Here is a 15,425-nt window from a genome sequence, read left to right on the forward strand (position 1 = left end):
TACACCTGTGTGTATGGGAAGTATTATCTCTATTTTAAAGTTGAGGAGAGTGAGATGTGATTGAATGACCCAAATTCTCAAAGAATCAGTAGTAGAGTGAGGAATAGAACCAAAGAGCCTCAACCCCGAGCCCTATGGCTTAGCCTCAACCCTTCACGCACTCCTTCAAGCAAGCACCATCTGACACAGATTTAACAAACACACACTCCAGTCTTAGCTGAGCTTGAGGTAAACATGATGGACTCAGATCTCCACTCAATACAGTAGGAAGGACTCCAGTTGGAGTCGCCTTTATGCTAGAACTGCAAGTGCATGCTTCAGTTCTTTGCTTTGATGTTCCTGGGTAAACAGACCTTTTCAGCTATAGTAACAAGGAAGTCACTGAATTCCATTGGCTTTGGATCTGGACCGATTTAAACAATTTTCAGCAGGGTCCAAAAGAAACTCTCCTGGGTCGATTCATCCAGCTCCACATAAATGTGCAAAACTGAATTCAGAATTCATTACCCCTAAATCATCTCTCACAAAGAGGAGCGTGGTCTAGCCTGTCTTTGAGTGTTTCCAGTGAAAATAATTCCCAAACCTCCTTTAAGAGCTTGGTCCAGTGGCGGCATGGTCGCTGCACATTTTCTGGTATTGAACCTACATTTTACCTCTTCCCTACAACGAGGAGCTTCCCATTCTGTCCTTGCTGAGTAGGAAAAATAATTGATTCCTGACCCCTTTACAAGATCTGTTCACACATCTGCAGGCAGTTAACCCTGTCTTTCTTTGGTCTGCTTGTCTCCAAAGAAAACTTGCTGAATTCACTTAACTTTTTACTCACAGCTCTTATTTTCCAGATCTTTAATCATCTTTCTCAATCTCCTCTGAACTTTCACATGCTTTAGACCTAAGCACTGCTAAGTAGGGCAGAATAATTATCTGACTTGTTTTACACGTGATATTACTAGTAATACAACCCAATATAGTACAGGTTTCAGAGTAACAGCCGTGTTAGTCTGTATTCGCAAAAAGAAAAGGAGGACTTGTGGCACCTTAGAGACTAACCAATTTATTTGAGCATGAGCTTTCGTGAGCTACATGCTCAAATAAATTGGTTAGTCTCTAAGGTGCCACAAGTACTCCTCTTCTTTTTGCCAATATAGTACAGTAATTGCCTTTTTGCCAATGGTTCAGGCACAATTCCTTCAGCACTCTAGGGTGCATTCATCAGGCCCTGCTGATGTCAATATATTCAAGTTATCTAAATACTCTTTAACCTTTTATTGTCTAATAGGAGAATACCAGGAGTTTCAACTCTGAGTGAGTTATATTAGTGTTTATCTTCTGTTCTAAAACACTCTGCAGTGCCATTCTAAGACATGACTTGATCAAACTGGGATCACTATTGTCTCATTTCACCTTCTATCCTTTAACTTTCTTCTCCAAGGGCTCAATCCTACAAAGCCCGAGCACCCCCAAGATGGAGAAACTTGGCACTCTGCTGGACCATCCCTAGAGCCAGCAACAAATGGATGAAAGGGCTGCCTAGCTTCTGCATCTTGAATTAGAATGAGCCTTGTGATTTGAGACTCTTAACTCTGTCAAGTTGACAGGACATAAAAACATTGCTGGCACGTAACAAATAAAATGATATTAATAACTAGTGCAAGCCAGCTTTGAAAAGCAGTCTTTTTGCAATCCTTGCAGTGGGGAGAGACAGCTAACTGGAGTGAACCATACAACAAGATCCCAAGATAAAGGCAAAGTCAGACAGACAGCAAAATTGGTCTTAAGGTCAAGGCACTGAATTGACACGTAGGAGATCTATGCTCTAGTCCCAGTTCTTCCAGACTCTTCCTGTGTGACCTTGGGCAAATTGCTTAATCTGCAAATTTGGGAATAATACTTCCTCTTCCCCACTCTTTTGGCTGTCTAGTCTACTTAGATTGTTAGCACTTCAGGGAAGGGGCTGTCTCTGGATATGCACAGCTGGGGGACTCTGGGCATGATCACAATGCAAACGACAACAGATAAGGTTGTGCTGGTGAAGCTTTGAAAGATGACACAGCTATTTTATTAAAAAAATGTTTCCTCTATATTTCTTTGTGTTTTATGTCTGTCCATGTTTCCAAAATGGTGCATATTATTGTAAGATGTGGGAATGATTCGTATCACCCAGATGCCAAGGTAATTATTTTGCAAGTTGTTAAACAAGCATTTAAGTAACCTGTGCTGTTATCACTGGATCATGTTTGGGTAGATGAACTACTTAGTCAGTGCATAATTGAACTAAACATACAAAAAGTTTCAAGGGTGAATGGTGTGAGTTATAAAATTTGGTTTAGGACAAATTACTATGATATTCATTACCACATAATTTTGGTGCTAATCAGGACCTTTCTTTACATATAATAATCTCCAGATTATAACCGTGGTTTTGCATCTCATCTGAACAATGATACCATCTAGTACAGAGCTAACATCATTTTGGGGAGCTGGTTCAGTAATAACTCAGCAGGAAATGTGCCATCTGTTGAATCACAACACTGTATCCTGCAGCACCTAAAAGGGGTGTTCCTTGAAGATCTCCTACACAAGGATTATAGCTATGCCTGGAATTACTGAAAATAAATCAGGGTGGATCTGCAGGCAAAACATGGATCATTCCACATGGTTTTCTGACATGGGAATCTACAATTCCCACTGACTGCAGCTCACCTTTTAGAATGGTACCTATGTCGTGCTCTGTAGTCGTTGGACCCACTTGTGATAAAAGCGCTCTGAAATAGCATGGGCGATTTCGGTTAATCTGCCCAGATGTGGTATACTTACTGCATGGGTAAGTTTTCTGTATTGTAAGAGGTCCAGCAATTTGACTCATTTGCTGGGCCCCTAATCACAAATGCTCCAAATGACAGATTTGCCATTAACTTCAGTGAGAGTTTGCGGCTGAAGAGGAAAGAAATCAAACAGGGACTTGCAAGGAGAACTGTTAATGAGAGGCCCTTTGGATGCACAAAGAAGGTGGTGAGCTGCAGTCATGTGAGCACGTTAACGGACACAGAGAAAAGTTAGTAGCCCATTTAAACCCCCCTTCATTTACCATGAAAATGATCGTAGAATCATAAAAACAACGAGGAGTCCGGTGGCACCAACCGTTTTCATAAAAACAAGACACACTAAACTGTATACTCTCTATAGAGTGCCCTTGTACCATTAAATTTATTTTGAGGGATTATATGGGAGCTCAGTGGTGCATGGACCTTGCACTGGCCTGTAAAAAAATAAGTGTTTGCCACAAAGGTGAATCACATTAACAGGCCTTTCTTTGTCTCTCTTTCACTGAATGAGTGAGGAGAGCAGAGGATGGGGAGGGTTGATGTTAGAAGGTGCAGAGTACTTACACCTCTGCAGTCCAGGGCCCAAACACTGACTTAGGTCAAGTCACTGGTGAGTTACAACCTGGTCCCCATTTTTGGCATAGATGCCGATGCCAGGGGTGCTCTGGGGCTGAAGCACCCATGGGAAAAAATAGTGGGTGCTGAGAACCCACTGTCAACCCTGCCAATCAGGTCCTCCCCCTCGCCCCCCCAGCACCTCCTATCCGCCGGCGGGCCCCACTTATCAGCTGCTGCCCCTCCCCCACAGCGCCTCCCACCAAGTGGTGATCAGCTGGGGCGGGAGGGAAGAGGCAAGGGCAGGAAGAGGTGGGGCAGGGGTGGGGGCTTGGAGGAAGGGGTGGAGTGGGGGCAAGGCCTGGGGCAGAGTGGGGGTCAAGCATCCCCCGGGCACTCAGAAAGTCAGTGTCTCTGATTTTTGGTCACTTGCTTGAGCACCTCTATTTAGAATATATGCAGTGTTATAGCTGTGTCGGTCCCAAGATATTAGAGGGACAAGGTGGGTGAGGTGATATCTTTTACTGGACCAACTATTTAGAGCAGGCTCAAAACTAGAGTGTTGCAGGACATGACTGAATTGACTGGCAGGGCAGGTAAGAGAAGTTTCTGCTATAACACCTGCACTCGCCCTTCACATACCATCGTCAACACCAGATTTGCAGTTTTAAAAATCAATTATCTCAGAAGATTTTGGTGTGGTTATTAGCTTTGCATGTTGAGTGCTAGACCCACATCTTTCTGAGTAACAAAAAACTTGAATGACCATATTACCAGTGAGTATTTGGGTCTGTTGGTATCGAAGCAGTGAGCAGATGAAAAGTTAGACTTTTTGGTCCCAGTTCAGCCCTAATTAACTGTCTCCTATGGAATAACTAACCTTGTCAAGGAACCAGCCAGCAGAGCCACCCTTGTTATTATGGCCTATGGTAATTTTCCGTAACTTTCCCAAATTTGGAGCATCAAGGGTGAACTTGTCCTCTGCTCCCTTTTCAAAGTTGTCCTTGTCATTGTCCAGTCTCCTCTCCCCTAAGCAAAACAACAGCAAAGGGAAAGGTGAATGAGATGGAAAAAAGTTGGTGAAGGAATCAGTACATATTTATGCATTAAAAAAAATCTCTGTCTAGCAATGCTACTGTTATGACTAAATCAACCAGTCCCAAAGCACTGCTTCTATAAAGTGCAGACAGTAGAAGACAGGGAACTTTGTAATCCAGTGACAAAGCACCATTCCTTCAGAACACAAAAAAGCAGGAGAGTAGCAAGTGGGGTTTGCTGGCTGATCTCCCCAAGCCAGGGCTGGAGGCAGGAGAACAGCAGAGGGAGCTGACTTCTGGCTTTCACGTCGGAGAGCTGGAGCCAAGGACCAGAGAGGGGTGATGGCAGGGGAGCAGTGACTTACCAGTGGACATGCCTGAGCTGGAGCCAGATGGCTGAAGGGCTCCCAGCAGAGCAGCAGGGAGAGTTCCCACTGGGAAGTGTGGGGCTACACCCCACCTGGGCTGAGGGGTGGTGGCCCTTCTGGTAAAAGGACAGGAGGTGTGTGATGAAGAGCCCAGGTGTGGCAGAAGATACTGCAGTATGGTATAGAAGGACTCCCAGCAGAGAGGCTGGAGGGATTCCCACGGGGAAGAACTGGGTTTTAAGGACTATAAACAGTGAGTGTGAGAAGTAAACTATAGTTGGGACTCTTACTTAGCATTATTTACTCTATGTTTTGGTAATGAACTGGCCCTAAGGAGGGGTACTACTTAAGCGAGCCTGTGTGAAAGGGAAACTGAGGCAGACACACCTGTCATGTAATGACTTGCTGTAGGAGGCTTCTCCAGGCAAGGTCGCCCTACAGCAGTTACTTACATCACTCAGAAGTTTCCAAAAATAGATGGGTGGGCATCTCTTTTATTGTCTCTATTGCAACATTTCAAACAGTTCTGCTTTTAAAAATCTATCCAACCATTTAAAATACTTTTAGAGGTAGATACAAGCTGCAGAATTCCAGATTTACTATGTCTCAAAGCTCAGGGGCATTTGGATCCTGGATTTTGTTCCAGACCACTATAAAGAGAGGAGTTATTTGCAAAATTAGGATCCAGGTTTGGATTTTGAACACCTGTGAACTCAAAGGAGTTTGTTTTTATGGAAAAGTGTTAAAGAATTGAACAGGGATAAAACCAATAGTGTACTACATTAATTACTCTGAAAGCCCATAGAATTTAATAGGGAATGAAATCCTTTCAACAGATGTTTATGAACCATTTCACAGAATGCAAGAGAAGTTATATCATTCTCTATTAAATTCTATAGGATAGTTAAACTATAGAAAGGACTTCATTTTTTTACTGAAGTCTTGAAGACTTTTCTGTAAGGGTGGGTTTGGTTTGGGCCCATCTCTAGTTATTATTCTGATCTTATAGATGAAACATACTGTTTACTAAAATCAAGTGCATACTATCATGTTTTGCTACAGCCTCTGTTTCATAAAATAAATGCAGCTTATCAGCTGATTTGAATTAAATGGTGATACAAATGGTGACATGATCACACTTTAAATGGACAGAGATTCAATCATAGTCCACAATTAAAGTTTGAAATAATATGTGTGGACAAAATTCTTCTCTCAGCTTCCCAAAAGGGATTGCCAATATTTTGCTTTCCCTTCATGTATGGGTATCACATTAACATCAGATATTTTAGTGGATTGTTTCCCTGTTGAATTGGTCTATGCCCGAGTGTCTATACCAGGAAATTTTGTGTTAGATGACACAGCGGTAGAAAAGCCTGACCCTTGTTCACATTCCAGCTGTTCTGCTGTTGCACCTGCTGAAAATTATGGGTCTGAAAAATCCTAAACTAGACAGGCCATTTGTTGTCCTTTCACGGAGCCAAATCATTTTGCATTTTCCAGATTGTGCTGTTTGTTGTTCAGATATCAGGCTCGCCTAGGGCAGAGCAGGAAAAAGTATTTTAGGAAATGATTTGCATTTGAATACCTGTGTCTCCATTCTCGCCAAAGATATTAATGAAGACATCAGCATCTGTTCCACTGCCGCTAATGTCTCCGGTAAACACTTTGACCACATACTTGTTAACTGCAAAGACAGAAGGAGAAATGCCCAGCATATTAACAATACAAGCCATGGATCAACATAAAGCATACGGATCCACACCAGACCTGCCACTGTGGTGCAATATGCCTTGGAAGCACTTGGACAAGATGGGATGCTAGGAGCCACTGTTCATACTGGTTAGTACACAGAACGCTATGGTAACTATTGCAACAGACTCAAAGAGTGAAATGCACTGAAGTCAGTGGGAGTTTTGCCATTATGGGGGTCAGGATTTCACCCAACATGTGTACACAGGCCACCATTCACAGCCTTTCCTGGCTTTTGTAAGACTACCACCATAGGGAGAGCCAGGATGCCAACGCATACAAGAAAATTTCAATAAAGAAGGAAAACCAAAGCTTAGCCAAGGTAATTGAAATACTCCCCCAAAACTTTACCAGAATTAATCCTACACTGATCCCTCTCCTAATAAGAGTGGCAACATATGTGGAGACTCTGCTGGAGGGTATTGTGCAATCCCCCCTCTTGCATTAGCCCCCCCACATCCCAATTCTGTAGTGAGCTCTCTGTGCGGTTGGAAACTGTGCCACAGAGACATCTGATACTCCGTGCTTCTTCTATCTACAGTACTTATAAACACCCCCACCCCAAATCACTGGACTAGCCAAACACCTCACAATCTTTAATGTATTTATCCTGATAACACCCCTCTGAAGAAGGGAAGTGCTATTATTCCCATTTTACAGATAGGGAACTGAAGCACAGAGAGACTAAATGACTTATCCAAGCTCAGACAGGATGCGTGTGGCACAGGAGGGAATTGAACCCAGGCATCCCACAAGCTAGGCTAAGCTAGTACCCTATGCATTGGATCATCTTCTCTCCCTCTGTGGAAGGCGTGCAAACCATTCAAGGAAGACCTTTTGCCTAGTCAGATCTCAGTGACGTTTGGTGTCCACTTCTCAGGTGCAGATCATTCAGTTCTTGGCCTTTTTATTGGAAGTTTGAACAAATGACACAAGTGGTTCAAATTGTGGTGCTGACACATGGCCATTAAACACGTGTTAGCCTTGTTTTTCTGAAAGATCAATGATCGGTGTAACCCAAACAACTGCTCAAGTTTAGATCTACATCAATTCTAAACACTACACTGCAGCTAACTTTGCAACTTAGCAGACACTCAGCAAGAGCAGGTGATAACAAATATTTTGAAGAAAGATCAGTCAACTAAAGCAGTGCAAAGACTTGGAAAGGTCCCATCCCGCTACCCCATCCAGTTTAAAAACTCTGCTGCTTTCTAGAATATAAAAAAAGCCATAAGCGAGTGAAGGTATCAAGCACCGTACCTTCGACATTGCAATGCTAAAATGCAATGCTATATCATGTGTGGCACGAAGGAGCCCGAAAAACAATTACATCAATAAGAAGCACAGATTATATTTCCATTGCCCAGGTTCTTCAAAACTAGGGATGGGATTTTTCAGATGTGATCAAGGTTAGCCTAACCCCGCTCCCATTGATATCAATGGAAAAATGCCCACTGACTTCAATGGGAGGAAATTTAGGACAATGTTTGGCAATTTTAAAAATCCCACCCTAGTTTAGTCGACTGACAGTATTGGAGCAGTACTCATCTTTCTTTATACCAGGTGGCAAGCTCCATGTATATTTAGACCTGAGTGAACAACATGCAGCAAATAATGTATTCAGTGATGGCTCTCTCCACGAACAGCCTATAAATGACTTGTACATTTTTATTATTTCCTGGTCTAGAGACTGTTCCTGGGTAGTTTGCTACAAGTCTTTAGTATTCCTGTTTTAAGATGTGTTGATGAGTTTTTATTGAACAAGTAGGAAATGCAACTGCAGAACTACAAATTTGGCCAGGGGGCTGTGGGGCAAATACAGTACCTCTCACAGCTAATCTTTTAAATAGACTAAAAATCAAGTTGACAGTTGAAGAGCCCCTCTCACAAATGCATCAGCACACAATAAAATAATATGAGTTAAAATGCCCTTAATAATCAACAACAAGAAGTAAAGGGCAGAACCTGACTCCCAGTAGGGAGGACTCTTGAAGACTTTTGCTAGTACAGCTAATGCAACAACAGGAGATGCAAACCCCAGAGAGTTCTCATTTCTAACAGCCAAAGATAGAGTTGGTACAGTTTAAAGCTTTGATCTTGCTGGTGGACTTCTGTGCCCACATGCTACTAACAACACTATTAGGCCTTGAGTCCCCAATCTGGTGAAGGGGGAAACATGCTGTGACCCTAAGAGCATCCCAGTGTCAGAGAGCAAGGGGCTCTGGTATCAGGTAGTGCGTTTCAGCTGGCCTGACCAGTTCATTGTACCCCAATTCAGTGTACATCATAATCTGTATCTAACAGGTGTCGTGTAAGGTATCACTGGAAAAACAAGTAACACAGTGATCATTAATATTCTTTTATGTTGTATGTATGGTAAATGCCCAAAGGACTGTACAAATGTGAAAGAAATATGGGACTAACATGTGTTTGAACCAGTAAGTCTAGGGTGCAGGTAAACAGGTTTTTTCCAGACAAAAAGGCTGATGCCTCCATCCAGGTGCAATCACAGACAATTGGTAACCACAGTCAAGCAGCCATTCATTGGCATATTGGAGGCTGCAGGGTCAGATCAACATGCATGATAGAAAGCACCAGTGGGGAAGAAACCAGCATGGAACCTTCTCCATCAGACTCCATGGCACCTCTCCTCACAGCAGGGGCACTCGACTTTGAGAAGGGCCCATTTCAAAGGTTCACTGGATTATAAAAAAGAGAGGGGCAAAGAGCCCCAAGGGATTTCACTTTCTCACATGTATTTGCTGGTAACCATTTCTGTCTTTCTCCCTTACACTTGAACTCACTTCCAATCCTCTCTTTTTGTTAATAAACTTCATTTACTTTCAATCTAAACTAACCCAGTGCTGTGTTTGAATCAAAGTGATTGTTTAACTCCAGTTAACGCAACAAACTGTTGTTTTTGTCTCTTTAAAGGAGCAACAGACCTAATTACCAAATGTTCCAATAGGGGCTGGACATTTCAGAGCAGACGGTTTTGGGGACATTCAGAATGGGGGGGTATGTTGAGGTCACTTGACTAGTAGTAATCAAGGCTGGTGAAGAGCAGAGTGTGGATGTGCTGCAACAAGCAGGCTTCTGGAGTCAGAGTTGCTAAACCAGGGCTATTTATCACACAGATACTCAGTGCATAGTTGTCTGCTGGCTGGAAGCATCCAGACAGGGAGCTATAGCAGCAAAGCATTTTAAGCCACTGAGGTTTCAGGACAAGCAGTGACAGAACCTCTCGCTGGTCCCTGTTGTATCCCGCACAGAGCAATTTACAGGATCAGAATCAGGGAATAAGTGTCCAAACGAGACAGCAGAGAGGACTTCTTCAAGCCACAGCCAGAGCGGACCCATTTTTGAAAACAGCAGCTAGTACCCTGACTTTCTCGGAGCATGACCTGTCAGTGAGAGATATGATTGTACAAGTGCTTGCCAGATTGGATACCTTGAAGATTTCATTGACATTCCTAGGATGCAAATTTGAGGCAATGACTTCATGGATCAACCATCTAGTTGGAAGAGCTGATGGGACCAAGTGTCGTGTTGCACAGGCAGAGGAGGAAGAAAAAAACTTTCAAAACTAAAGTGCTATAGCCCTGATCTTGGAAACACTTGTGCATGTGGTTAACTTTCAGACAACACAAATTCCGTTTCACAAAAAAAATAAAAGATATTTCAACATTTGCTTTTGTTACACATCAGAATGAAGATTAGACCTTTCAAAGTTTTTCACAACAAAATGAGAGAGACAGAGAAAGGGACCTCATCCCACCCCAGAATAGACAATAGCCCCATGGTTGGGCTTTCACCTGGGAAATGAGTGTTATCTGATCATAATAAAAATGTACACTCTGCAGGCTAGATATCTGCAGAGATATATATGAAATTGTTTTTATATTATTCATTTGGTACACTTAGTTTCCTCCTGTGCCCACTAATACAGGACATATCTGTCAAACCAGTGCTGTAATTACAGTACATGAATACATGTAATTTGTAAAAAAAAAAAAAAAACACGCATATATTTCTTTGTTGATCTTGGAGGTTATCGTCACATGGACCAGCATATTTGATTCCTGTAATTGTACAGTTTTAAATATGGGAATTTGCCCATACTGTGGAAGGGAGCCTGCCAACCCCAGATTCCTGGCTGAAGCCAGGGCTCTGGGAGCTGGTAGGGTCCCTGCTCTGTGGCAGCAGCCTTGGCTAAAGCCAGGTCTTTTCAGGCTGCTAAGATCCCCACTCCATGGCAGGACACCTGCCATACTCTAGAGCCCCAGCAGGAGAAGAGAGCCTAGCAGCCCTGGGGGCCCATCACAAGTCAGGCTGGCTACCTGCTGCAGAGTTGCTAAGGAAATTGACATTCTTGTCAGTTTCATGGCTGCTATTCAGTGAATAGCTGACAAATGTCAATTTCACATTGTGTTTAAGGAACATCATATTTCAGCTTTTCCAAAATTAGAGCTTTCAACTATTTCCTGATGTCCCTACATCTTCACAGTAACTACTGCACAACCCGTGTAACCTGCAAGGATATATCCTATGCGTGTATAATGTCTACTGTCCTTTTCATTTTCTATGCAATCATGTATGCTGTGCACTTACAGGCATTCCAGCTTCCACTGACACAACTCATCTAGCAAAGCAGCACTCATAAAGCAGTCCCCAGGAAGGATTCTTAGAGATGTTACATAGATGCTATCTCTGGAAAGTAAGGGGGTGGCACTAACTGACATGGCCTGGGTGTACTGAAGAAGTGGGAGGTGTGGTAGTCAAGTGCTTTATTGCATTGTATGCTCCTAACAAATTTGGGTGCAGCTGTCAACAGCCAAGTGAACTGACTGGTAATTCCACCTGGCGTTAGATTGAGTTTTCTAGCATTTAAGGGCTCAGGGTTTGTTTTCTTGTGAAGTGGGAGAGTCGTGTGATTGTTGGCACCAGCCCGGGATTCAGCTCAATTCCCAGCTGTTCCACAGACATCCCATAAACCCTGGGCAAGTAATCTGTCTCTCTCTCTTTGGGTATCAGTTCTACATATGTAAATCCCCCTTTCCCTCCTCTTGTCTAGTTAAATTGTACCCTTTGGAGCAGGAACTGTCCCTTACTATGGAACATGTCCAGCACTAAATGTAATGGAGCCTTGATCTTGGCTGGGGCTTTTCAGCCCCCCCGTAATACAAATAAATAATGCATTTCACAGATTCCATTTAGTCACTCCATAGCATCCCTACTTGGTCTAAATTACTCTTACTTCCGTAGCTGTGGACAACTTATGGATACATCCCAGTCCATTCAGAAATTTGAAAACCACTTCCTTATTTTCCATTCAGCTTAAACTCAGTCTCTCCTTCCGCTTGCAAATTGACATTGACCAGATGCCGTTTCTGCCATGCCACACTATTCCATTAACCGTGCAGTTCATTTAGCTGTCAGTCAGTCATTGGATATATGAAGTCTGCCTCCTGAAATTCCGTAAGAAAGAATCTCATCAGTACTTTTAAAAAAAAAAGAAAGAAAGTGCTGGGGGAAGGGGAGGAGAGGGCTAATAGTTTAGCTAATCTTATTTCAGACACTAGATGGCACCGTCAAACACGAGCTACCGAACTCATCTATTGCAATAAGCAGGGAGGATTATGCTTCATTACTTAAAGCTATCATCTCCCACTGTGCTCAGTGAAGCTCTCTATTATATATTTCTGACTAGCTTCCTTGTGCATGACCTGCAATGTGGCAGGTTACCAGCAGGGTGTCAAACAATCAAGCAATGGCACAGCCATCTGATATATAGCACACTGGGTAAAAGCCAGAGACCTAACTCTGGGCAGCGTTGTGATTACCTAGCTAGATGAGTTCTAGTAATTTTAATTCCATTTTACAAACACAGCCATGGGAATAGTCTGTTAAAATGCATCCCCACATTGACGAACACTGTGACTGTTACTCCACCGCGTGTTTGGGATCCATAAAGACGCGATGGAGCATGCAGAAACGAGCCAGCCCTATTGCCTGTGATTTCTGACACCAGCTTTATTGCAGCCCTAGAAATTGACTCATAACTAATCTGAAAAGCAGAATAATTCACCCTAGCAGAAGAAGGAAGCATGGTACTGTGGGCAAGGCACTGGCCTGTGACTCAGGTGATGGATGTTCAATTCCTAGCTTTGCCATAGATTCTTTATGTGACCTTCAAAAATTCACTTTCTCTCTCTGGTCACAAAGGGACGTAGGCAATTTGGCACTGAGCATTGCAACAACTTTTAAGTGCTGAGAAAAATCACAGGTATACACCATGATTCACAAAGCCTGAGTTAGGCACTTAGGTGCCCTATACAATGAATGGAGACAGAGAGGTGCCTTAGAATGCCATCCACAAAAGCCAGCACATGCTAAGCAGGAAACTGCCTAAGCTAGCTCATGGGAGATGCCAATGAGAGAGGTATGTGCTAAGCGCCAACCCGCTTTCAGAGATAGGTGCCTAAGTCCGGGCTTCAGGGAGGTGCCTCTTTCTGCTAGCAAGTAACGAGCTGGGGGAAGATAGGCATTTGTCCACCTAATGTGTGTGTGGGCCCTGATCCAACAGGCACAGATGCCAACTCCATGGGTGATCTGGGGCTGGAGCACCCATGGAAAAAAATAGTGGTTGCTCAGCACCCACCAGCCACAGCTGTTCTGCGGGGCCCTGCCTATCAGCTGTTCAGCAGCCCGCCCCCAATCAGCTGTTCGGCAGCTGGGAGAGGGGTTTGGCGGAGGGCAGAGAGCAGCCAGCGGTGTGCATGCAGAGGCCTCAGGGAGGGGGCGGAACGGGAACAGGAAGAGGTGGAGCAAGGGTGGCACCATGGGGGAGGGGACGGAGTGGGGGCGGGAAGAGGCGAAGCAAGAGCAAGGCATCGGAGGGAGAGGTGAAGTAGTGGCGGGGCTGAGCAGGGGTGGAATGCCCCCGGGAAAAAATAAAAATCAGCACCTACGGCAGCAGGCATGCTCAGTGACTGCCTAGATCTACACAAAACAGCCGGAGGAGATGGGGAGATGAGGAAGGCGAGGACAAGGAGGAGGACCTCCCTTTTCACCCTTAGCGCAGTGGTTAGGGCACTCAACTGTGATGTTTGCTTACCCCATTCTCCTCTTCACATATATATTAAACCCATATATTGGCCAGATTTGACTAGGGGAGGACGGTACTGCTCTGGGGTCCTAGGCTGGGAGGATGGTGGTTAGAGAGTCTGCATGTAACTGCAGTCGGGTGTATCCCCACCATGTGAATGCTGGTGAGAGTGCAGGCTGGAGGGCTTTGCAGCTTGTCACAGCAGCACAGTGTGAGAGGGAGCCCAGGCTGGTGGGTATGAGGGCTCAGTGGTACCGCAGTTCCAGGTGGCATCCTGGGGGAACCTGTCACACCAACCTTTCCCTGGTTCATGATTCGCTCTGAGACTTAGGCAGGAGATAGGTGTCCAGACAGCCAGGGGAAGGCTGCAGTACACATACTTGGAGGCAGAAACATAGGCACCTAGGGGACTTTTACCACAAAAACATAGGTGCCAAGCAAGTTTAGGTGCCCACAGGGTTTAGTGGCAGCCGAGCAGGGGGGTTATGGATCTCAGTGGCACCTAAAATCAGTACGTTGGTGCCTAAGTCTGGGGGCTTCGGTGACTAAGCACCTTTGTGAATCCCACCCTCTGTGCCTCAGTAGCTCACTGTGAAAGGAGGGTGGTAATTGTTCCCTGCTGACTACAAATAATAGGGGCCATAAAACAAGCAGAGTGAGACAAACAGCAAGAACCCAGAACAACTGCCATTAAAGTCAATGGAAAAACTCCTCTTGATCTCAAGAGGAGTCAGCTCAGTCTCCCAGAGAGAGATGCTCACAGGTGCTGAAACTAGGGGTGCTGCTGCATACCCTGGCTGGAAGGAGAGTCCATCATATGCAGGGTTTACAGTCAGTGGCTCTCAGCACCCCCACTATACACATTGCTCCAGCTTCTTTGGAAAGGCTTGGCTTTTTGCTGCATAAAAACATTGCACAATGTCCAATAAAAGATCTTTTCCCCCATCCCCACAAGAAAAATATGGAAGTCATTAGATCAGCAGGTCCTTTCTGTGCCTCAGAATAATTAATTCCTGTCAATAGCAATTGACGACTATCCTTTGTAATGAACGGCAGCTTTCATAACCTGTTAATAGCTTCTTCACCTGAATATTTGAACTGTGAATTCAGACTGCTTGTGTATTCGCTGGAGGTACAAGAGCATTTGGAGGACAGGGGATGTTTATGAAGAGTTCAGTGATGCTTTCCTATTAACTGAATTTGATCATGACTATCACCCTATCAAAATGCAGTACTACTAGGGAAGAAACTCCAGAGAGTATTTCTATTACTTTGCAGTACAGACATTTAGAAACAGCTGCTACGTCTGAAGCAACCCTGAAACAAAGCTAATTAGTCTCAAAAGTTGTTTTGCTCTGAGTATGCTCCAGAGCAATCGAGATGATTGCTATTATGCAACAAAACCTAACAGTAAAAGGAAAAAGGAAAATGATTGTTTCCTCCATTGAGCGTTATGATTATTCTCCTTTTGCCCAATACCCTCTTGTGCTTAATTCAGCTGTTCATTTCAGCATTATGGAGCCCAGAGACCACAAGATCAAGCCCCAACAGGTGTGACCTCAGTATGAAATTAAAACGTGCATCAAAATGTTTTTTGCAGTGCTGTTGTTGGTCCCATGTTGGCCCCAAGATATGAGAGAGACAAGATGGGTGAGGTAACATCTTTTGTTGAATCAACTTATGTTGGTCCACAGAAGTTGGTTCAATAAAAGATATTACCTCACCCACTTCATCTCCATCAAAATGCTGAGAATATATGGAATACAATAGGGACATTCCTGTG

At 44.0% G+C, this 15,425-nt stretch overlaps 1 protein-coding gene across 1 annotated transcript in view; it reads right to left on the minus strand.

The window, feature by feature from the left end:
- The window catches only part of LOXHD1 (lipoxygenase homology PLAT domains 1), a 210,918-nt gene that overhangs the window by 167,256 nt on the left and 28,237 nt on the right, over positions 1–15,425 (minus strand). The window contains exons 5-6 of the mRNA XM_077817080.1: positions 6,371–6,469; positions 4,261–4,409 (exon numbers count right to left, since the gene is read on the minus strand). Of these exons, the coding sequence (XP_077673206.1) occupies positions 4,261–4,409; positions 6,371–6,469 (248 nt within the window). The remainder of the gene's footprint in view (positions 1–4,260; positions 4,410–6,370; positions 6,470–15,425) is intronic.

Source organism: Eretmochelys imbricata, chromosome 5, assembly GCF_965152235.1.
Source record: "Eretmochelys imbricata isolate rEreImb1 chromosome 5, rEreImb1.hap1, whole genome shotgun sequence".
NCBI classification, from domain to species: domain Eukaryota; kingdom Metazoa; phylum Chordata; order Testudines; family Cheloniidae; genus Eretmochelys; species Eretmochelys imbricata.